This window comes from Felis catus, chromosome A3, assembly GCF_018350175.1.
Source record: "Felis catus isolate Fca126 chromosome A3, F.catus_Fca126_mat1.0, whole genome shotgun sequence".
NCBI lineage: Eukaryota > Metazoa > Chordata > Mammalia > Carnivora > Felidae > Felis > Felis catus.
In genome coordinates, this window is record NC_058370.1 from 57,961,070 (window position 1) to 57,985,477 (window position 24,408).

The window sequence follows — 24,408 nt, forward strand, 5'->3', positions numbered from 1 at the left end:
ACTTCAGCTCAGGTCATGATTTCACGGTCCATGAGTTTGAGCCCCGCATCGGGCTCTGTGCTGACAGTTCAGAGCCTGGAGCCTGCTTTGGATTCTGTGTCTCCCTGTCTCTCTGACCCTCCCCCTATTCATGCTCTGTCTCTCTGTCTCAAAAAAAAATAAGTATTTACAAAATTTAAAAAAAATTTCTAGTTTAGGTGTTCATGGTTTTTGGTGTCTATGAGGTGAATATATTATTTTTTCTCCTTTGGTTTGTTAATGCAAAATAAAAGAATGAATTACCTAATAGGAAGCAGCTTGGCATTGTTTCATGTAAACCCAACTTAGGCCACAAGGTAACATTCTTTATGTATGCTGTTAAAATAAATTTGCTAAAAATGTGCTTAGAGTGTTTCATCTGTGTTGATGAATGAGATTGGCCTGAAGTTTGCTTTGTAACAACGTTTGTTTTGGGTTTGAGGGTTAAGAGTTTCCTGACCTAGTATAATGAGTTAATGACTGTTTCCTCTTTTTCTGCTCTGTGAAACATTTTGTTCAAATTTGCTAAATGTCTTTACTGCTTTGTAGAGCTCACGGGAAAAGCCAACTAGATACAGAATTTTGTTTGTAGCAAGATTTTTAAATTTATAGTCTTAATCCTATTCTGAAATCTTGTGCCAGATCCTCTGTGCTGATTTTTATATAAAATGCCCATTTCTTTTTAGATTTTCAAATTGGCACTAAGTTGTTCAGATATCCCTTTGTGATCTTTTTCGTGTGTATATGATCTATGGTGATGGCCTCTTTTTCCTTCAGATTGTCCCTTCCCTCATTTCTTAATCATCCAGGGGGCTACCAATCACATCCCACTTTCAAAAAAAACAACTTTTTCTTTGTTAATCACTCAACTGCACGTTCATTTACTATTTCACTATTTTCTGCTATTACTTTTCACCTCATCTCTTCCATTTCTTTTTTTTTAATTTTTAAAAAATGTTTATTTTTGGGAGAGAGAGACAGAGTATGAGTGGGGGAGGAGCAGAGAGGGAGGGAGACACAGAATCCGAAACAGGTTCCAGGCTCTGAGCGGTCAGCACAGAGCCTGATGCGGGGCTCAAACTCACAAACTGCGAGATCATGACCTGAGTCGAAGTTGGACGCTTAACCGACTGAACCACCCAGGTGCCCCGATCTCTTCCATTTCTGTTGGATTTATTTTGTTTCTCCTTTTCTGTCTTCGGGGGTGAGCGTGCTGCTCATAGATATTGCAACCATCTTCTTTTCCTAACTCAGGTTAACAAGCGTGTTTGATCAAATCTTTGTATCTCATCAACCTCACTGTAATCTTTTCATTAGTATTCACTGTCAAATAATTTTCTCATTTCTATTTTTATCCATGAGCTATTGAGAGGAGTTGTTTTTATTTGATTGTTTATTTGATTTGATACGTTTATTCTAATTGTCTTTTTATTACTTATTTCTAACTTCTGACAATATATAGTTGCAATGGTTTCAATCTGTTGTTATAGCCCAATATATGGTCTATTTTATCAAACATTTCATTGTGCTTAGAAAGAATGTGTAATCTGTAGTAGCTGGGCACAGGGCTCTGTAATATAAGCATCAGGCCATTCGTTGGACACATTTTGTTTGTCATGATAGGGTGTTCTGTTTGCCTGTTCTATCAGCTATTGTGAAAACCGTGGCTGGTATTATCCCATTATTATTCCATTATTACTGTAAATTGGTCAATTTCTCCCTGTAATCCTGAACTTTCTCTCTTTCTGTATGTACACACACACACACACACACACACACACAAACACCTTTAAGGCCATGTTATTATGTATCTAATAGGTTCAAAAATGAACTTCCAATCATTATGAAGTATCCCTGTTTATCTCTAATAATGCATTCTGCCTTCGTATCTACTTTGATATTAGTATAATTATACCAACATCACTTTGGTTAGTGTTTATATCCTATATCATTTTCCAGTCTTTTCCAGCATCTTGTAGACAGTCCAGAGTTTTAATTTCTTGTTCAAACCCAGTGTGACAATCTTAATTTGGAGCATTTAGTCCATCATATAATTGGTGATATATGTGTGTTTAAATCGACTAACTTATATAGATATTTTATTTGTAGCATCTGTCCTCTATCTGTCTTTTCCTCCTTGCTTTCTTTTGATTCCTTTTGGATCGCTTCTTACCTTGCTCTTGATTATTACCCCATATAACCCTATATTTTAAAAATTATTATTATCTTAGGGTTGCCCTAAATATTAAAACATAGATCCTCAAACTTATCAAAGTCTGATATTACTGATATCTCCACTCTCTTCTAAGAGAATGTAAAGTCTTAGAATGTAATTACATTTGACCTTCTCCTAGCATACAGGCAAATGCTGTTGGGAATTCTAACGTCATGTATATTTTAAATTCCATGAACAATCGTCATTATTACTGCCTTATGCAGTCAAGATTCACTTAGATCTGCTCACATATTTACATCAACATTGCTCTTTCATTCCCTCCTACATAGCTGATTCACAATCTGGAAACATTTCCTTCTGCTTAAAGAGCATTGCCGTAGTGCCTTTTAAGACTGTGCTTGGCAAAGTTTGTCATTTTTAGTTTGCTGTATTTTCACTGATTATAAAATTAGCAGCCTTTTTTTTTCAGCATACAACCTCTGTTATTTCCATTGAAGTTTCAAACAGTGGTTTTACTGCTGCACACAGAGCGTGTCTTTTTTTTTTCTTTTTTCCCTAACTTTTAAGATACTTTTCCTTTGTTTTTGGTTTTCTGCAGTTGCACTGTGGTATTTTAAGGTGCAGGTTTGGTTTCATTTATCCTGCTGAGTCTCCTTGCTCCCAGGGTCTTTTAATTGATGTGTCTATCAGTTTGGAACATTCTCAGATTATCATTTAAATAATATTGCCTCATGGGGCGCCTGGGTGGCGCAGTCGGTTAAGCGTCCGACTTCAGCCAGGTCACCATCTCGCGGTCCATGAGTTCGAGCCCCGCGTCGGGCTCTGGGCTGATGGCTCAGAGCCTGGAGCCTGTTTCTGATTCTGTGTCTCCCTCTCTCTCTGCCCCTCCCCCGTTCATGCTCTGTCTCTCTCTGTCCCAAAAATAAATAAATGTTGATAAATAATATTGCCTCTGCTCTCATTTTTCTCTTTTCTCTTTCTTCTAGGACTGTAGTTACATACAGGTTAGCTCTGCAGATCCTCTTCCTCTAACCTCTACATTTCTTATTCTTTTGTCTCTGTGCTTAATCCTGGACATTTTCTCCTGGCCTATATTTTAGTTCAGTAGTTCTTTTTTTCAAATGTCTCATAGGCTACTAAACTCTCTATTGAATTTTTTGTTTTGGTGTTGTCTTTGTCAGTCCTGATGTTTCGTTCGTTTTTTTTCAAATCTGATACGCTACTCTTTTTAAAAGTTTTCAATTGTCTTTTGAAAATTTCAATCATGTCTTTTCCTTCCTTGAACATAGTAAGCACAATGTATATATATATATCATTGTTTTGGTGGATGTTTTTTATTGCAGATGAGTATATTTTCATATTTTCTTAGTCTTTTTTTTTCTTCTGTGGATTATTCATTTGCCCCATTTGGATTATTCTCATTCCTTGATTTGTTGGTATTTTCCATAGAAATTATACTACCTGTTTTTTAATGGCTCTGTTCCAAACATTCTCTCTTAGTTTGTCATTCACATTTTGATTTTACCATTTTTCACATATACATACACTTAATTTTTTATGATAGTCTAATTTTTAAGATATACACACACACACATATATACATACATATAGATACATATATACATACATATATGTGTGTGTGTGTGTGTGTGTGTGTGTGTGTATCTGGGACCCTGGGGATCTGTGTCTGCTGTATGTGGTCTACGATCTAGAATTTACTGAGTCAAAAGTTATACATATTTGTGAAGGGTCTGAATACATATTAGAATTTCCCTCTGCAGAGTTTATACCAGTCCATTGACTTATTTATCTATTTAGCAACTATTTCTTGAGCATCATCTTTTTTAAAAAATGTTTATTTATTTATTTCAAGGAAGAGACAGAGAGAGAGCAAGTAGGAGGGAGGCAGAGAGGGAGAGAATCCCAGGCAGGCTCCACACTGTCAGCACAGACCCCAACACGGGGCTCGATCTCACAAACTGTGAGATCATGACCTGAGCTGAAATCAGGAGTCAGGTGCCTAATCGATGGAGCCACCCAGACGCTATAAGCACCTTCTGTGTTCTAGAAATTGTTCTGAGCGCTGATGATATTGGAGGGAACAAACCAGATGCAAAGCTTTCTCCTAAGAAGCATAGATTCAAATAGAATTAGAGATAACAAGACAGGTTCAAAATATGTGAGGTAGTGATAAGTACTTTATGAAAACATACAGAAAGCTCAAGGGCTAGAGCATGATGGTGAGTGAGGTGTGCTATTTCAACACGGTGGTCAGGTGAGATGACATTCAGTGGAGACCCGATGGAAGTGAAGAAACAGACCATGGGGATGTGTGTGGAAGAGCGTTTCAAGTAGAGGAAACAGCAAGTGCAAAGTCCCTGAGGTAGAAGTGTGCTTGATTGTTCAAGGAACAGCAGGTATACCAGTGTGATCGAAACAGAAGGACTGAATGGAGAGCTGCAATAAATGAGGTCCAAGCACATGTGAGGTGCTAACAAGGGGAAGTCGACCGTGGAGGGCCCCGCTGGGAATGCAAGGATTTTGAATTTTAGTCTGAGATGGGAAACCTTTGGAGAGTTTTAAACCTAAACATTTTTAAATGATTGCTCATATTCATGGCTGGTCATGTATTAGAACACCCCCCATAGTATCCTTGCTAATATTTGGTATTATATATGTTTTAATCCTTACCAATTTCATGGATAGATATCATTGTTTTTGTGTATATTTTTTATTGCAGGTGAATATATTTTCATATTTTCTTAGTCTTTTATTCTTCTGTGAATTATTCATTTGCCCCATTTGGATTATTCATATTCTTTGATTTCTTGGAATTTTCTATAGAAATTATATTAGCTGTTTTTTAATATCTCTGCTCAAAACATTCTTAGTTTGTCTTTCACATTTTGATTTTACCATTTTTTACATATACATACATTTAAATTTTTTATGATAGTCTAATTTTTAATCTTCTGTGATTTCTTCCACTGTTTCTATGTGTAGAAAGTGCATCCTTCTGGGGTTGGACATAAATTTATCTTTTGTTATTATCATTATTATTTTATTTGAGAGACAGTAAGTGCTTGTGAGCAGGAGAGGGGCAAAGAGAATCCAGAGCAGGCTCTATGCTCAGCACGGAGCCTGATTTGGGGCTCGATCTCATGACCCTGGAACCATAACCTGAGCTGAAACCAAGAGTTGGACACTCAACCAACTGAGCCACCCAGGTGCCCTGATTTATCTTTATGTTCTTTTTTTTTTTAATGTTTACTTATTTTTGAGACAAAGAGAGACAGAGCATGAATGCGGGAGAGGCATAAAGAGAGGGAGACACAGAATATGAAGGCTCCAGGCCTTCAGAATCTCCAGGCTCTGAGCTGTCAGCACAGACGCAGGGCTCAAACTCACGGACCACGAGATCATGACCTGAGCCGAAGTCGGACGGTTAACTGACTGAGCCACTCAGGCGCCCCTATCTTTATTTTCAATGGTACTTTTGAGAATTTATTTTTATATGTAGTTCTTTAATTCATCAAAATGCATTTTCGTGTCTGATATGAGATAAAGAATGAACTACATATTCTTCACATTTAACAAGTTTTACTCATATTGCACATACACTGTATCTCTTTCTCTACATATCTCCTTTACTAAATTTCTGTGTATTCCAACATATGCTTATTGTTTTCTGTTATGTTATTTAATCTTTGTGTTTGCATACAAGTATCAGTATCTATTTATTATAGCTTTATAATTAAACATACTTTAATATTTACTAGAAAAGATCTCTATTTCTTCTCTTTCTTGCTCTTTATTTCTTCTATTCAATTGTTTTCCTGCTAACATCTTCCAAGATTTTTTGACATGAATTTTTAACAAATGCCTTGTCAAATTTCAGGACCGTCAATGAAATTTAATTGGTTTTATATTAAACATGTATATTAATCTCCCCTTAGTGATTTCAATGGCCTCAATAATTTTACTCACCAGGTTGTACTTCAATTGAATTGTTTTTTGGATAAATGATTTTAGGAATTCTTCCTGCATATCCATGTGTTTCTGCTAAGAAATCAAACCCACGTAAATTGCATTAGAATCATGTATGATACCTTCCCAACTACTTATCCAATGCTAGTGTAAAGAAAACACAGTACTAAGCAGATCTTCAGTTAATACTAGTCAAGGAAAACACAAAGCTCATGGCATGATGAAATGCCACCCCATAAATACCTATTTTGAAACCAGAAATAACTGAATTAGTCTCGTGGCTACTTCTGATTCTTTTACTGTTCCTCAGACACTATCTATAACTCTATCCTTATCACGTAATGTTAAAATGATTCATTTACATCTCCATCTCCACTGCCACCAGGTTGAGAGCTTCTCAACAGAAGAAACAATGGGTTTATGTTTTTTTTTTAATTTGTTAATGATCAGGTTCTAACAATTTGGGAGATATAATAGATCATAATTAGGTGTTTGTTGTGATGGCACGAAATATAGACTATTGAGCTCAATGACCTCTTGAGTAGTCTTCATTTCACCTTTGAAATGTTGTGTTTCAAAGAATCCCTTGGCTACCCATGTAAAACTGAAGCATGACAGTTGCCAATCATGCTGTTAATAAATAGGTCTGTGCCTAGTCTAGGCCAGGCACTGGGCTAGGTGTGGGGGATTGAGCAAGACAACTTTCGCCTACCTTTGGAGAGATAACAGGTGACGTAAAACCCAAAAGCATAAAAATCATCAAATGTAATACAATTATTTTTCTTAATTAAAGGGTTCTAGGTGGGAAGCAGGAAGCCATCCATGCTAAATACGTGCCTAAGAGAACCACACCATTAAGAAATTGCTAGGTACCACCCAGCGTTTTGAAGTCTGATAGAAATTAGTGACAGATATAATGGTCCAAATCAAAGAAATATTCAGTCTTCAGTTCTTCCCATTTAGATAAATAAACATAGAAAACAACTATCTCCTGACAAGAGAGCAAAAGGCAATAGCAAGAACTCCTTGATGAAGGTGTTGAAAAGAAGGAATGCTCATCTGGCCACTGAAAGCCTTAGTCCTAGACCTGTTTCTGTCACCAACCAGCTCTGTAAGTTTCATAAGTTACTCCTCCTGGGTCTCTATAAAATTAACGGCTTAAGCTGAATTATCTTTAGGGTTTCTTCAACCCCAAATATTCTGCTTTCAGGTCTCCAGGTCATATGTTCAAGCCAACTGGCTGCTCTGGGTTGAGAACTGATGCCCCATGAGCATCAAGTCCAGAGACCTTGAACTCTGCATGCATGGGCAGGGGAGGCCAAAGCTGGAGTGGCCCAGCAAAGTAGTCACAGTAGTGATGGCTGAGTAACGATAATATCTACCATGTCCTGAATACCTATACTTTACCAGGTGCCCCAGTACCTGCTTTACATACGTGCTCTCATTTCATTTTCACACCAAGCGTGTTGAGCATTCTGTTTTCCCAGATGAGAAACTGAACTCCTCCTGCCCTTTGACCACCCCCTCTTTCTCCCCTCTGATTCTAACAATGGCAACTTTGAGAGTTTGCTAACCCTCAAGAAAATCAAGATTGAGAATCACTGCTTCCCAAAGCCAGCCATCTCACGCAGAGCCGAGAGGAAGCCAAGGCAATGGATATGAGCATATTTACTGATATTCACAGTGATGCTGTTTAAAATAGTGTACCGCTTCCCTGTGTGTGTCAGTTGGGCTTGACACGCGTAGTCCCCTCCGTCCTCTGCTGAAACGTTGCTCACTGAGAGCTTAATTCTCCAACGAGTAAACCGTCCTCCTTTAATCTCTTTACAGTCCTAAATACAAAAATATATATACATATATATTTTATTTACTTATTTACTTATTTGAGAGAGAGAATGAGTGCAAGGAGGGGAGAGGGACAGAGAGAATCCCAAGCAGGCTCTGCGCTCAGTGCAGAACCTGATGTGGGGCTCGATTCCCATGACCCTGGGATCACAACCTGAAGCAAAACCAAGATACGGACGCTCAACTGACTAAGCCACCCGGGAGCCCTTATACATATACATTTTAATTCGAAGAGTATTTTGGTGCATTAGTTACATTCCTAGTTAGCACCTCCTATGAACTGTGGGGAGATGAAAGAAACATGTGATCCCTAGACCATGGGTAATGTATAATCTAACTGAAGATGATTATCTATCTATCTATCTACTATCTATCCATCCATATCCATCTATATCTGTAGATAGATAGAAAGATGGATAAATATCTACAGAAGATCTGACAAAGAAAATGTTACAAGCTACAGTGAGTGCTGTAAATATTAAGTCTAACAGAGGTTGAGAAGAGAGAGGCCTAAGTGGGCTAGAAGGAAGACTATATGGAGGAGGATTGTGTAGGGTCCTCAGAGGAATAGGGTAGGAGGATGTGAACAGGCAGGAATGCCTTCCATCCACAGGGGACCATATCTCCCAGTGGACCACCATCTCATGGCACCATGACCCTTTGCTAAAACTGCAAGCCCAGGTGATTAATGACTGCTTCCACTGTGTTCCAGGCCCAAATACACCTTCTCAACTTGTCGGGGGTTGGACTTTACAGAGGTCCAAAATAACTCTTCAAGAACACTCTGCTTGGTGGTCTGAGCAATAGTCAAAGTATGATGGCTAGGCTTATGGGCAGATGTCACATAACTTGTTACATCGCCCACGCTGCCACTGCATCGACAAGAACAACCTCACGCCAAACCAGCTTGAGGTCTGGTTGGTCTCAGGAATGCCTTGCTTGTCATCCTTGGCAACCACCCACAGGGCAGGCCTCAACCTCCATCTGTCTGTCAGAAGCTCACATTCTCATGCTAACTGCCACTTCTTCCATCTCACAGACCCCCTTCTGAACATTTCCTCAAAACTTTGCCCCTTTCTTTGGGAAGTGCCACTCAACAGAGTAACTTCTTGAATTATTGAGCCCATTTATTCATTAAAGCATTCAAGTTCCTGCTCTTTGTTAGTCTGTGAGAGGTCGTGTCATGCAGGAATAAGATGCAGTCCCTGTCTTCAGAAAGCTCACAACCATGTAATATAGAGGACAAATTTTCAGGGGTTACCCTGATAAAGATTTAATTGCCTGCGTTTGGAGCTCTCTTCTCACGGAGTCAGCTGTAGCTAGCTCAGGAGCAGACTCCATTCTTCATGGGAACAGTGTGAATGGATCCACCTTGGAAGCTAAAACTCAATAACTCCAGAACGAGCATTTGTTTATTTATCATGTGAATTTATAAAAGTTTTACCTTATTCCCCATATGGGAAACCCAATTATAATTGGATAGTTACTTAACAAACAGAATGGGAATTATTAGTAAGGGTCAGATGGGTGAAGGCATCAGATCCCATAATGTGATGCCACCTTCTTTGGAGTAGGGACAAACAAAAAGCATTGAGTCCTTGGACTATGAAAACCTTCTTCCCTGGATAGGGCTTCGATAGGGGCAATCTCTGCAGGCCCAGAATATGTGGATCTGTATATCCCTTTCTACATTTCCGTCATTGACCAGTCCCTTTCTGATCGACTCGTCCTTTCTTTTAAGATGTACAAATAGTTAATCATATGGAAATCCAATCTTGATAATTTAAGAAGCAATCTTGATAGCTCCTGTCCCTTTACAGTAACTGGGACTGCTTCTACCACAGTCCACTAGGGCATCGTTGTAGAGTTTAAATTCTCAGAAGGCCTTGACGGTTACTTAAAAATCTGTAAGTGACATCTCACTGACAAGATCTAAACTTAAAATATTAGTAATGAGAGCAGGCAACATTTGAATGTATTTTGTCTCCCAAGCGCCAAGAAGAACACTTTGAGCCCAGCATGTACAGTGGTTGGAGGAATAGAATGGCCCAGAGTGTCTGGCTAAGATGCAGAACCTACAGGAGAGTGACAGAGGTAGAACTGGTCAGGCACCCAGGAGCCCAATCATAGAAAACCATGAAAATGGAATGAACATTGCAGCTTTTCCAGCAAGGGAATGAGACGATCATATTTACCTTTGAGAATGATCTCAGGAAGTACAGATACAGCCTAATAGTGGAGCAGAAATCATTGTATTAAGAAGTAGTTTGGAATTGAAAAAAAAAAATGGAGACATTACTGCTTTTCCAATGTGAATACTTCATTGTCCATGAGAATGCATATTTTATTTTTTTAATTTTTTTATGTCTATTTTTGAGAGAGAGAGAAAGAGAGAGAGTGAAAGTGGAGGAGGAGCAGAGAGGGAAACACAGAATCTGAAGCAGGCTCCAGGCCCTGAGCTGTCAGCACAGAGTCCAATGCAGGGCTCAAACTCACGAACCGCGAGATCGTGACCTGAGCCAAAGTCAGACGCTTAACCAACTGAGCCAGCCAGGTGCCCCAAGAATGGATATGTTAATACCCGAACCTTCTCCTCCATAACCCTTCAATTTCAAGGACCATCTCTATTCCTCTTGGTCTTCCATTATCCCAGCCACAAGCTGGGCTTTGTCATTATCCAGAACCACTATGTTTCTAAATTCCTCAAAACAAATATACCATTCTGATTATCATTTTTTTATTTTTCCATCTCTTTCATTCCTTTATTTTAACAAAATAATAGCATGTGATATTTATTTATTAAATAATTGCTATGTACCTACACTGAACTAAGGGCTTACCAGATAGATGATTTCGTTCACTCTTCAAAACAAATCTGTGAGGCCTTATCTCTTGGACGGGTTTTAGTTGCATAAAGCAAAAAGCGTCCCAGCTATTTTAGGGGGAAAAGGATTTAACACAGGTATTAGGCGCTTACAAAATTTTAAGAAGCACTCAGGCAGTGAGATCTAAACCAGACCATGCTGGTGAACTAGCTCACAGGATCCCTGCTACCTCTGACATAACTGTGAGGTGGGAGTCAAGACTTTGAAACACCCCATCTGAAAGTCAGACACCAGGAGTTGCCACGACGCAACTCTAGCATGCGAAGTCATGCCACATCTAGTAAAGTCACACCAACAAATACATCATCAGAAGGCCTATGCACTGCTTCTCAGCTCCCACAAAGCCGAGGTCTGGGCCCTGGAACACCGCTGCAGAAACATCCCCATGTCCATGCTGTCCAGCAGAAAAAGCAGGACAATCTAGACAATTTCTCATTTCAGCCCTTCAGGGAAGCCAGCTGAAGAAGCTTAGTCACATCCAGAACATTAGCTGCAGGAAACCCTGGAAAACTGTAGGGTGTGTATTTGGTTGCTTTGGTTGTTTGTTTGTTTGTTCGTTTGTTTCTTTTTAGCTTTATAGCCTTTCTAGTGTTTAAAGAGGCTCACCATGGACAGTGAACATCTATCCACCATGTTCATTATAGTCTTCTACCTGAAATTTCTATCCATCACACCCATTTTTCTGTCTTCGCTGGAAGCAGTCTTCTTGACCCCTCCATTTGGTATTAATTACCACTTTCCTTCAGGTATCATTTCCTTTCCCATCATGTGGCCGTCACTTTACTGACCCCCTTTCAATTCCTCCACACTGTCGCCCTTTATCCTTGAAGCATATTCAGCCTACAAAACCCCATCCTGGGTTGGTCCCATTGTCCCTCTCCTACATGCCTACAACCCGATGAACATTATGAGAGAAAATCACATCAACATGAGTCGGCATCACTACTAATTCATGGTCTTCACCTTAGAAATTCTTTGCCTTCGACTCCCTCATTCACCTACTCACCTACACTGTTCTTTCTAAATTTTCACCTAACATCTCCCTCCAACTAATGGAGAAAAGAGGAGCCACTGGGAATGAGTTCCCTCCACTTACTCTCCTCTCCTTTCCCCTCATTCTGTCAGTTCTATCTTATACACTCTCCTCAATGGTCCTCGTTTAATCACTGAATTTCTGAAATAGCGTCAATGATCCACACGCCACCATCCGCAAGCCCTTCCAATTTATTCCCTGCAGTGCCTCCACGAGGACTTTACTAACGCGTAAAGAAGTGGAGTATGTCATTCTCCTAATAGGGTGATTGGCCGTTAACATACTTTAAGTGGGGGAAAGGCTATGTGCTGGTTAGCAAACAAGATCTTCTACTTCCTAGCATCACCTTACCCCACTCGGACATGGACCTCAGACTCTAACTAATGCCCCCAAACACCATTCTCTTTCTTACCTGATCCCTTTGCACCTGCTAGGGTTTTTTCTAATTGTCATCATTTTCGCCCCCCACGCCCCCTTCCCCACCAGCTTCATTGCTATTTATTCTTTACACAGTGCAATGCTCACCTCCTACACAAAGCATTTCCTGGTATGGCCCCAGGCAGATAATAGGCTCTAAGTGCTTGGAGAATTGATTTCAACGTTCTCATTTGACAGAAGAAAACACAGGCCCAAAAGTAACTCAAGGTCTGAACTGGAGAGTAGCAAAAACAGAGCCATAACTGAGGTTGCTGGTGGGAACAGTTTCAGAACAATCCCTCCTCTTCATATTGCTCGACTCCTAGCCTCCTATCTGCTCAGGCTGAGCAGATAATTTAAAAATAAAGATGCCTGAACCTCACCCATGGATAATCTGATTCAGGGAGTAGAAGATAAGTCCGAGCCAAGTGCTTTAAAAAAAAAAACCCATCCTCTTAACACTGAGGTAGTGACAAAGTTGATTCTAAAAACCTACCTCTCTACAAATGTCAAGTGCTTTCCAATCTATGACCACAACAGGCCCAGGCCGAGAGGAAAAAATTTCGAGAAGAGTTCTACTGATAAGACTCTAAAGGGGCATAATGCTGGTGCCAAGAGGTAATTGTTACAAGGCTGCAAGGTGGGAGACAGAATGCTGGAGGAGGAGTCTACAAGAAGCCATGGAGAAGAACGTGTGACCCCGTATCCTGAGAAGGCCAAAGTTGGACTCGGAAAGTGGGTAATGCCACAGTCCAAGCCAACTGAGGCTGACGGGACGGTGGCCTGGCAATCAGTACCCTCTAAGTGAAACAGGAATACTGTTAGGGAATTTTTTTTTCCAAGTAGGCTCCATGCCCAACATGGGCTGGAACTCATGACCCTGAGATCAAGAGTTGCGTGTTCTACTGACTTAGCCAGCCAGGCCTCCCTTGGAACAGGATTGTTGTTAGTTTTTAAACTGTAGTCAGAGCCAATGCTAACAAGAGGATAATGAGAAAGAGTATGCAAACTGTTTATTATATGTCCCAACACATATTAAATGAATACTTGTCACGTAATTTTTTTCCACTGGCCCAATAGTTAATAAGATAAACAAAAAATATTGGAGATAGAAAGAACTCAGAAGCCATCCACCTATTCAGTAGAAACTTACTGAACATTTCCTCAGGGCCAGGTATTAGCCTTGTAAGTGGAGAAGGCACAGGCAGTAGCTATAAAGTCTGTAAAGAGAACTTCTCATTAAAAGAAAACTGGGTGTTTAGAACTAACTGTCCCAAATACTTCTTTTAAATATTTATTTATTTCTGAGACAGAAACAGAGCATGAGTGGGGGAGGGGCAGAGAGAGGGAGCCACAGAATCCTAAGCAGGCTCCAGGCTCTGAGCTGTTAGCACAGAGCCCGATGTAGGGCTCGAACTCACAGACCGTGAGATCATCACCTGAGCTGAAGTTGGACACTCAACCTCAACCAACTGAGCCACCCGGGTGCCCCACCCCCCAAGTTATCCTGAAGGTGACAGCCAGTAGACTGATAAGACAGTGCTTTGACGGATACAGGTGTAGGAGACAAAAGCTAGAGTCAGGGCCTGATGTCCTGCCAAACTCTTAAGTCCTCAGCTGGGATCGAAATGACCACACGGTTTGGTTAAACCGCTAAAAGCATGGCCCTAAAAGAAGACCGAGTCAATCCCAACTTCAAATGATGATTCTCACAAGTTTACTATTGCGCCAAGCAAGCCAGGCTTGTGCCTATATGTACTACATACAATATGATTCAATTTCAGTGAAATTCATAAGCTGGCAACACTAATCTATGCTATTATAAGTCAGGGGATTAGGGAAGTACAGTTCTTTGGAAGATGGCAGAAGGGGGCCTTCTGAGGTGCTGGTGGTGTTTTAGTTCTTGACCTTGATCACTGGAAGGGGTAACCAAAGGGTATGTTCACTTTCTGATAATCCATCAAGCTTGTCCCCTTAAGCTTCATGTATTTTCTATACATACACTGAACCTCGATGGAAATTGTTCACACATTCCAAACATTGATACCCAGAGTATATAAATATATAAAGTCTCTTGTAAGTCAGTAACAAAATGGTAAGAAAAATGAAAAAAATAAAAATAGGGCAAAAGGTAGGAGTCACCAGTTCAGAGCATTCAAAAATGGTCAGTAAATGTATGCAAAAGTTGTTCAATCTCACTAACACTAATAATTAAGGAAAAGCAACTAAAACAACAATACAGTAACATTTACACCCATTAAGCTGATAAAAAAAATATATAAGTCTTATAATACAAAGTCCTAGATAAGGTTTTAAGGAGTCCAGGATATTGCAGGGGGTGAGTATAAGCCGATAAAAAATTTTGTCAAGGAACTTGGCATCATCAATGAAATTGAATACTTTATACATAGCCTACAATCTAACAATTATAAGGTTAATGAGAATGTAGCCTACAAAACTTGCACACTGGCAAATGTGCCTTCAAACACAGGGATAAGGCCATTCATTGCCTTGTGAGAGCAGAAAATGGAAACAAAGTAAATGAACACAAAACATGTAATAGGATCAACAAGGCCAAAACTGGATCCTTGGAAAAAAGTAATAAAACTGACACCTCCCTTATGAGAGACTAATCCAGTGAGACAGTGAGAGAGAAATACATTGTAACAGGTTTTAAAAGAAGAACCTTCTGGCAGAAACAGACATCAAAAGAGCAAAGATGATAAACCGTTGCATGCTAGAGTATCTGAAATGTTTAATGAAATGAGCAATTTCCTACAAAAAAAGAAATCTTACCAAAACTCTTTCAGGAAGAAATGAGATATTGGTATAAGCCTCTCTCCATTAATGAAATTGAATCAGGTGATAAAAAGGTTTCCACAGAGAAAAATCACGCCCCAGATGGCTGTACCGACAGGTGCTAACAAGCAGAATGACAGGAAAACTAATCCTATCTTAAATAACCAGCCTGTTCTCCTCCCTGCCTAGGATTATGTCTTAGACATTAATATCTGCTGGGACAGCCAAGAAAAGAGAATGCTCCAAGGTGAAACCACAAGGTGCAGAAAGGTGAGTCAAGGATTTCGTGTTTTCATAAAATGTGAAGGACAAAGATATAGTTTTATTTGCTTGGATAGCATGATATAAAAATAATGCAAAGGATAGAAGAAAGTAATAAAAGTAGCCACGTGCTAGGAAAGGTGTGACAGGCCCAGGGCAAATGCAGCTCAGGAGAGCAGAGGATACTTTCCAGGGGTGACTTTTTATACTTTGTGATTATTGAATCATGTGCATGTAGTACCCACTCAAATTTATTAATCTGTTAGAATAAAAGAATAACCAAGGATAGTTCTCAAAAAATATAATAGCAGGGAGGTGGTGAATACAAGGAATAAAATATTTCAAAGTTATAAGAACCATAAATTTTAAAATCAATAATCAGCTGGGTAAAATTATCAATATCAATTAGCTAACAATTAGCTAGGTACTCAAATCTCTTTACCAACTCTGCCTTAAAAGATACAACTTAAACTAAAAACAAGTTTAAAAAAAGTTTTATGCTTATTTATTTTTGAGACAGAGAAAGAGTGAGAACAGGGAAGGGGCAGAGAAAGAAGGGGACACAGAGTCTGAAGCCAACTCTAGACTGAGCTGTCAGCACAGAGCCCGTCGTGGGTCTCGAACTCATGAACCGTGAGATCATGACCTGAGCTAAAGTTGGATGCTTAACCAACTGAGCCACCCAGGCCCCCCAAAGTGAGTAAGTTTTAAAGAAGAAGAAAAATATCATAGGAAAATTATTTTTTTTACCTTGTACCACGTTATTGAATCCAAAACACAACTCTGTGGGAAGTTCAGATGACAGGTAAGACTGTCGTCTTTTCCGGCATGTAATATTTGTTTGTATTCATCTGATAAAATCAGTTGACTGTTTCCAGAAAAACAATACCAATATTTTCTTAACACAGTTAGGTTTACATGGATTCTGTGACAGGTGTTTGTATAGCTGTAAGAAAATGGCAAATTGAAACCTCGTAAACTCCAACAGTCACAAAATCAAATGAATCCACTCATCTCCAGATTGCCAAATCATCTTCAAGATATTGTGCAAGCCCTCTGCCTCAAACGAGGTGGGATGCATCTCACAAATCATTACTTACAAAAAGGAAAAAAAATATTTATATTGTGGAAACCCTGGACAACACCTTAACCACGTGATCCAACTGATTACCACCACCAAGGGGCAAATGAACACCATGAGCTGCTGAGTGTGTTGTCTGAAGAGGGTACAGACTACATGCTATTCCAGCCAAGAAGGCTCAGCCTCATCCTACTCAGGAAGAAATGTCTGGCAAACCCGAATGAAGGGATAGTGTATAAAATAATTGTACTCCTTAAAAATGTCAATGTCATGAAGCACAGAGGACCTGTTCCAGATGAAAAGAGACTGAAAATACGTGACAGTCCCATGCAATACATGATCCCAGATTGGATGCTCTACCAGAAAGGAAAGGAACAAAATGTGTCAAGAAAAATCGAGATGATTGACAAAATTCTAGTGTGAATTTGGAGTTAGATAAAAATGTTACATGATGGTTCCTGAATATGATAACTAAGAAAATATTCTTGGCAGCAAACACACATGGAACTACTCAAGGCTAAAGGAACACGATGCATACAACTCAAGTGTTTTAGAAGAAATGGCTTAGAAAAAAAATATTGCATGTAATATACATATACAGCTGACCCTTGAACAACAAGGGGGTTAGGGGCACTGGACCCCGTGCACTGTTGAAAATCCACATAGAACTTTTGACTCCCCCAAACCTGAACTACTAATAGCCACTGTTGACTGGAAGCCTTACTGATAACATAAACAATGGATTAACACATATTTTGTATGTTATGTGTATTATATATTGTGTTCTTACAGTGAAGTAAGCTAGAGGGGCACCTGGGTGGCTCAGTCAGGTGAGCGACTGACTCTTGATTTCAGCTCAAGTCATGAGCCCAAGGTCGTGAGATCAAGCTCCCCGTTGAGCTCCACGTTGAGTGTGGAGACTGCTTAGGATTTTCTCTCTCTCCCTCTGCCCCTCTCCCCTGCTCATGCTCTCTCTTTCTCTCTTTAAAATGAAAAAAGAAAAAAATAATAAAGTTAGAGGGAAAATGTTAAGGAAATAATAAGGAAGAGAAAATACATTTACAGTAATGTACTATATTCATCAAAAAAAATATCCATGTATAAGTGGACCTATGCAATTCAAACCCATGTTGTTCAGGGATCAGTCATATATGGAGAGAGAGCAAGAAAGAGAGAGAGAGAGAGGGAGAGAGAATTATAAGGTAAATGTGGCAAATGTTAAAATAATGAGGAATCTAGATAAAGGATAGGTGGGAGTTCTTTATACTATTCTTGCAAACTTTGCAGGAATTTGAAATTACTTCAGTGTAAAAATATACAGTTTACTAAGTTATGTCTCATATCTGTATGTTAATGATTTTTGAGAATTCACACTTATTTTTTTCCATGACAGCAGCATCTGTGTCTACTTTCTAGGAAAGATGATCTTTCCCTGTTTCACAGCAACCAGATTTAAGTATTTTAAATCCAGCCCAGGCATCCAGATGAATTTGTGTGCCACACAATCTCCAGCTCTATTATGTCATAACCCAGAGTGAAACAGGACAGGAGACCTCCACGAGACACCTTGTCAGCACCTTAATCTAAACAGTGAGTGAAATTGTGGAAAGGAGCCATGAAACAGGGGCTCACAGCCACTCCCACTTGTGTACCACTGGGCAAACGCAATCACCTTTCTCCAGTACCAATTTCACATATAATCTCAGCTAATTGTCCCTTCCACCCTATCAGGCTGGCGTTACTTCCATTTTACAGATAAGAAAATCAAGGCTCAGAGAGATCAAATCATTTGTTAAAGACATGCATGCCAGTAAGGAAAGGTAACAAAATTGAGGCCGTTGGGCAAAATTTGTCCACAAATGTGTTTTATTTAAGCCATACTCACAAAGCTTATTGAAAACTCACACACACACACACACACATACACACACACACAATTTCCAGGTTCCCTGAAAACTTAGAAAATGGGCTTGAGTTGTAGAGATTGCTGCCTTTGGTGGGACATATGCTTTCTGGTTCCCCACAGCCCCCACCAGACTCAACTGTCTCCCTGCCATGAGCCCTGGGTCACTCACTCATTTACATTACATCCTAACATGAGGCTTACTTAGCACAGGGCCTGAAACATATCTGTCAGTCACTGTTAAATTCCTATTGTGGTGCCATTATAAAAAGGTGCTCAAAGGAGGTTTAGACCCATCTGGTTGTGCCACCTGTCACGAAAACTTCTGGCATTCTAAGAAAGAAGGCAGCAATAACAATGCGAGAAACAGATTTTTAAGCTGGTCTGGCCTGTGGCCTCAGATCAATGGGAAAAGACACATTTCATGTTCCAACAACTGATTTATAAACCTGTTCTGTTTTAAAATGTGTTCACTGGATCGCTTTTCGGCATTTTGGCTGAGATCAAGTGTAAAATGTGTTCACTGGAAACCGTCTGGTAACAAACTGTTATAAAACTATTTTATTCTCTCACTGAGCTTTCTATGTTTATTAAGAGTTTATAAAGAATTTTCCTAAAAGAATTATATATATATATATATATATATGTACATATATATATAAATTTTTTTTCAACGTTTTTTATTTATTTTTGGGACAGAGAGAGACAGAGCATGAACAGGGGAGGGGCAGAGAGAGAGGGAGACACAGAATCGGAAACAGGCTCCAGGCTCCGAGCCATCAGCCCAGAGCCCGACGCGGGGCTGGAACTCCCGGACCGCGAGATCGTGACCTGGCTGAAGTCAGACGCTTAACCGACTGCACCACCCAGGCGCCCCCATATATATATATATATATATATGGTTATAACACTATACACACACGTGTGTGTGTGTGTGAAAAAGAGACAGAAAGAGGGACTTAGTTCTATTTTAAATGAGCAACTTACTTTATGACACATTGGTAGATCCCGGTGTCCTCCTGTGTCAGGGGGAGAAACAAAATCCAGTTTTGCTCCTGGTGAATTCTGGACTGTGCATTTGTGGATATTGGGCTTTTGCCAGGATATTTATACCATGTTACATGTACTTTCCCGGACGTTGGTGACAGGTTTATACAATTAAAAGCAAAAGGCTGGCCGGCGGAAGGTGTCTCCTTGTACATTCTAATATCCTTGCATGCATCTAGGGAAAGAAAGGGGTGGGGGAATCATGAAAGAGAACTCTGGTGCTATTTATTATCAGTTTTAACAAATGCCTCTTCAATTTTCTAGCCAATTTGAAATTGTATTGGAGAGTTTTCTCAGCGTGGGAGTTCCCTAAAATGGTCTGCTGATTTGATTTGTGGACAAAAATGTGTCCATAAAAGACATTGACTCATCCTCTCTGTCTGGGATGATCTTGTTCTGTCCCTTCTTTCCTAAGACCCTGAGTCCTTATCTGCCTGAGTACACGTTCCTGTTCTGAGCCCCCTTGTCCTGTTGCTTTGTGCTGCTCTGCCACCCAGTTATTTCACTCCGTCTTGAATAAAAGGTGCAAGTATTTCATCCCAAAGAGGATTGTTTAAAAATCTGCTCATGTTAAAGTTCGCTTCTACTGAACCGCGTAGCATGGCACTGCACTGTGTGTCTTCTTGGGAGAAGTCTGTTCTGCTGCTGGGTTTTGAGCCTTTGGACTCAAGACTTCCAAATTTGCCTACCCACACCTCCTCACCCCACCCACCTTCCCCCTCCCAAAGGTGCCTCAAAACCCAAAGGGGACATTTGGGGCTGAGCGTCAGATGCTGGGAACTTGCTGTTTCCCCACTCAGCTTTAACTTCACTTGGTCCCCTGGGGTGGAAGTAGCAGAAAGGCTGGGGGCTCTTGTGAGCCCCCAGATGGGCCGCACAGGCGCTCCCACAGAGCCGCAAGAAGGCAGGTGGGTGAGGGTGGCCTAGACCCCAGGACGGCCCAACGTACCTGCTCTGACAAAGGGTGGAAGCGCGATGGACACGCCGCAGAACAACAGGGCCAGCATCCCCCCGTTGGGCGACAAGGAAGACACAAGGTGGGAGCAGATGAGGTTCGGCGGGGACGGCGACCACGAATCTCAGGGGTCCTAGCCCAGGCCTACCTGTCTTCGCGGGGTGCCCACATTTACCCGACGTGCCGCCAAAGACTCCCCGCTCCCGGCCCCACCTCCAGAATCCTGCAGGCTGGAGAGGGATCAGCGGGAGGAGCTGGGAGGCGCGGTGCCGGGAAGTGATCATCGTAGGGAGGGAGGTTCCCAGCTCCGGGGTGCGCCCTGGCCCCTCCTGCGGCCGCGGTGGCGTGACCTCTGCTAACCCGCAGCGAGGCGGGTGTGCGCCCTGCGCCGGGTGAGCGGCACGCCACCCACCTGGGCTCCCCACCTGTGCGTCCCGCGTAGCCTCTCCCCTGCGCGCCTTAGCCTCGGGGTCCGCCTGGGCCTGGCGGTCCAAACGGAGCCCTCACCACCAGCTCACCTGGGAGAAGCCAGCTTAGGCCGACCTGGCAAAGGGCCGCCGGAAAAGGGAGAGGAAGCCAGAGCGCCGCCGGACCGGCAGGTAGCGGGAACTGCACACCTTCGCCCAGAGACGGAGCCCGCTCCCCCAAGGTCGCCCGGCGGGCCGGGGGCCGCCCTCGCGGGAGTCCCGATCTCCGGCCTCTCGGTCGCGCACATGTTAGCCAGCCACCTCTTTCCCTCCACACCTTTCCGACGGCCGGCGCCGCACCCGCTTGGCTCAACGGCAGACTCGCGGCTGGTGTCCACGGGCCAGACCCGCGGGAGCAGGCAGGATCCCGTGGAGAGAGGAGAATGGGAGACGGGCACTGAACCCAGGCGTGGCATTTCCATACCGCGCTACTTCCTTGCCACCGTGGGCAGGGCAGGCCTACCTTCCCCAAGGGGAGCGTAGGAAGGAATAGTGCCATCACAGGAAGAAGTGGGTTTAAAGGCGTTGTTACCTGATTTTCTGGCGGCTGACAAATCTTTCACCGGCAGTCATGTCTGCTTAGATCTATTCCGAATCGTCCCCATAAAGGAACTCTTGCCTTTCCAGACCCGTCTGAGCAGTTATTACATGCCCTGCTTTGTCTATACAGAATACCCCAACGTGGAAGCTGTGCCAAATGGCTTCTGAGGAATAGCATTTCCCTGCCCCAGTCAGGCTGTTAACTTCTGTAAAGCAGACCTCCCAGGGTGATCCTAAAATACCTGAGCACAAAGTCGGCTCCTGTGTGAAATTTCCAAAGATGATATCAACCAGGACAGGTTGCCCTGGCCTTCAGGAGACACCCAGAGATATCCATGCAGGGCATTGGGACTCAGAAAGAAGAAGAAGAAGAAGAAGAAGAAGAAGAAGAAGAAATATATATACATATACATAATGTAATCTCCATTTAGCAGATTCCTGACCAAGCTATCTCTGGCGGGTTTTGTGGTTTTAGAGAGAGCGAGACAGAGGCAGCTGCAGGAACAGGACAGGAGTTCGGCAATTTCATTACCAGCACAGCTTTCTGTGATGAGCTGGGGGCTAGGGGTTTGCAAGTTGCTATACTCTTAAAACATTATTGAGGATTCTAAAGTGCTTGTTTTTGTGGGTTACTGCTGTCAATATTTACTATATCAGAAATTAAGACGGAGAGCATTTAAAACGCTTATTTTCTTGTTTATTTTAAATACAAACAATAGACTTTAAATAAGTGTTAACATAAATGTCATGCATCTTATGAAAAATAACTGAACTTTCCAGAACAAATTTATTGAGGAAAGTCATACTGTTCTACATACTACTACATACCCCTGCTTAATGTTCCCAAGTCTCTTTGATGTCTGACTTAACAGAAGACAGCTGGATTCTCACAGCTGCTTCGGCATCAAACCTCTTAGGATGTAACATGTCAGGTAGCCTCTGAAAAAATCCACTTTCAAGCAAAAGACTGGAGAGAATGAGAATTAAAAAGACAAATGTTATGCCCAGAATTCGGGATCCCCAAAGACCACCAGGGAGCCGAGTCCGATGCAAAAGCAAAGAGCCTTTATTCGAACTAGCTCCAGCTCCATCCCCTACCTGCACCGATGCAGCGGTGAGATACCAGGAAAGAGAGAGTAAGTTTCAAAAGCACAAAGATTTTATTGGGGTCTAGGGGCAGTTGGTGAGGTAATGGCTGTGGCCTCAGCCGATTGGCTGGGGAAGGGTCGGAGTCCTGTTTCGCAGGTCGCCGGGCGTGTTTTGATCGGGAAGTTTGAAAGGGTGAGCGGGAGGTTACTCAAGGGGAGGAGGCGTGGTCAAGGTGAAGGACACAGAACAAGATGGAGTCGGCGGGCGTAGGCCCGCCCTTTCAATAAATAGGGTCTGAATACTATTATGAAAATAGTTTTGATTTCACACACCTTGGCAACCCTTAGGCCTCTCACACTTGGAGGACCCCTTTGGTAAGCTGCAAATGGAGATCTTTATTCCTTTCCCCTAACATCAGCATTAAATGAGGTCCTTCAGTACATGTACATTTAGCAAGGTCTAGGAACCCACCCAAAACAAAACAAAGGTGTTACTACAAAAACTGTCAAGTGACATACATACATACAGAACCATTGTTGTAAGCAGTGTTAAAAGTTATTTCCATTTTTTTCTTAACTCTTATTGTCTTGTTCAGCTTCTGCCTTACAAAAAAATTTGTGTCGTATCTTACTTTTTTTAATAGCTGGACAGTAGTCACGAGTGCCAAATCCAATCAGTATAGTTGCCCCAAAGCTTAGAAGTTCCAACGTGCCTTCCCAGCCCCCCCACCCCCACCCCTGCAGTGCCTCGAAGGGACATTTCTGCTATTTCCTTTTTCTGATGAGGCTCTGGACCAGCCACTTTACACTTTCAAGGATGGTTTCTAGGCCTGTGTTTCCTGATAGGTGGAGGGGGAACCACTTGGCTCTGAAGGCAGAACCTATCAGGAGGATGGAAATGCTGTTTTTAAGGAGGATGTAAACGTTGCAATTAAAAACAACAGAAAGCCAAAACATCTAGGGCAGGCCCTTAATTACCTTGAAAGATTGGAGAAACCAGAGAGCATTGTTTGCTAATGAGAAAAGGGGAGGTAGGAATTTAAACAATGTATTTATGGAGGTTCTCTGTGGCTCAGCTCAGGCTTGCTTTAGGATGGCCCTGAGAAAATTGCTGTTTTGTGCGGGAACTTCCTGAGTTCACTTTATTCTTCTCTGATTTTCACATTAAAAATTCTCCTTTTAGAGGTGCAACATGCAATGGTTAACAGCTAACGAATTCAAAACAAATCGTACGTCATGGAAGCAAGACCCGGACTCAAATCACAATGACCAAGTTTCTGTATACCTTCCCCCCACACCCCCACCCCCAAACTCACTATCCTGTTTAGTGCTTATCATTCCGGTGTGTGTGTGTGTGTGTGTGTGTGTGTGTGTTCCTTAAGCAACATAAATGCAAACATTTTGAAGAGTGTAGTTCTAGTTCTAGATCATTCAAGGTCACTACTGTATGATATTCCATTGTTCGACTGTACTCCAATTTATGTATCCCTCTCCTTTAGACATACAGGTTGTTTCAAATTTATATTTGCTCTTAAAAATAGTGCTGTGGTGGACATTTCTGTAATGTTCTCTTGTGTGGCTTTTTTTGAGAGGTTGTCTAGTGAGTGAAATTGAGGCATCACTGGGTAGATGCATCTGTGACTATATTAGAAAATCCCTCATTGGGGCGCCTGGGTGGCGCAGTCGGTTAAGCGTCCGACTTCAGCCAGGTCACGATCTCGCGGTCCGTGAGTTCGAGCCCCGCGTCGGGCTCTGGGTTGATGGCTCAGAGCCTGGAGCCTGTTTCCGATTCTGTGTCTCCCTCTCTCTCTGCTCCATGCTCTGTCTCTCTCTGTCCCAAAAATAAATAAACGTTGAAAAAAAAATTAAAAAAAAAAAAAGAAAATCCCTCATTTTCTCCACATTA

The 24,408-nt window shown here is 41.7% G+C and overlaps 1 protein-coding gene across 9 annotated transcripts in view; it reads right to left on the minus strand.

Annotated features, from left to right (window-relative positions):
* The window catches only part of IL1RL2 (interleukin 1 receptor like 2), a 42,749-nt gene extending 20,262 nt beyond the window's left edge, over positions 1-22,487 (minus strand). For 4 of the 9 annotated variants that reach the window (XM_019826978.3, XM_019826977.3, XM_019826984.3 and 1 more), the window contains exons 1-5: positions 20,926-21,396; positions 19,393-19,627; positions 16,172-16,367; positions 7,854-8,013; positions 6,182-6,256 (exon numbers count right to left, since the gene is read on the minus strand). In XM_019826978.3, the coding sequence (XP_019682537.1) occupies positions 6,182-6,256; positions 7,854-8,013; positions 16,172-16,367; positions 19,393-19,627; positions 20,926-21,373 (1,114 nt within the window). In that variant the 5' untranslated portion in view covers positions 21,374-21,396. The other 5 variants (XM_019826983.3, XM_019826979.3, XM_023251556.2 and 2 more) reach the window with 5 other exon arrangements.
* Between the last annotated feature and the right edge of the window lie 1,921 nt (positions 22,488-24,408).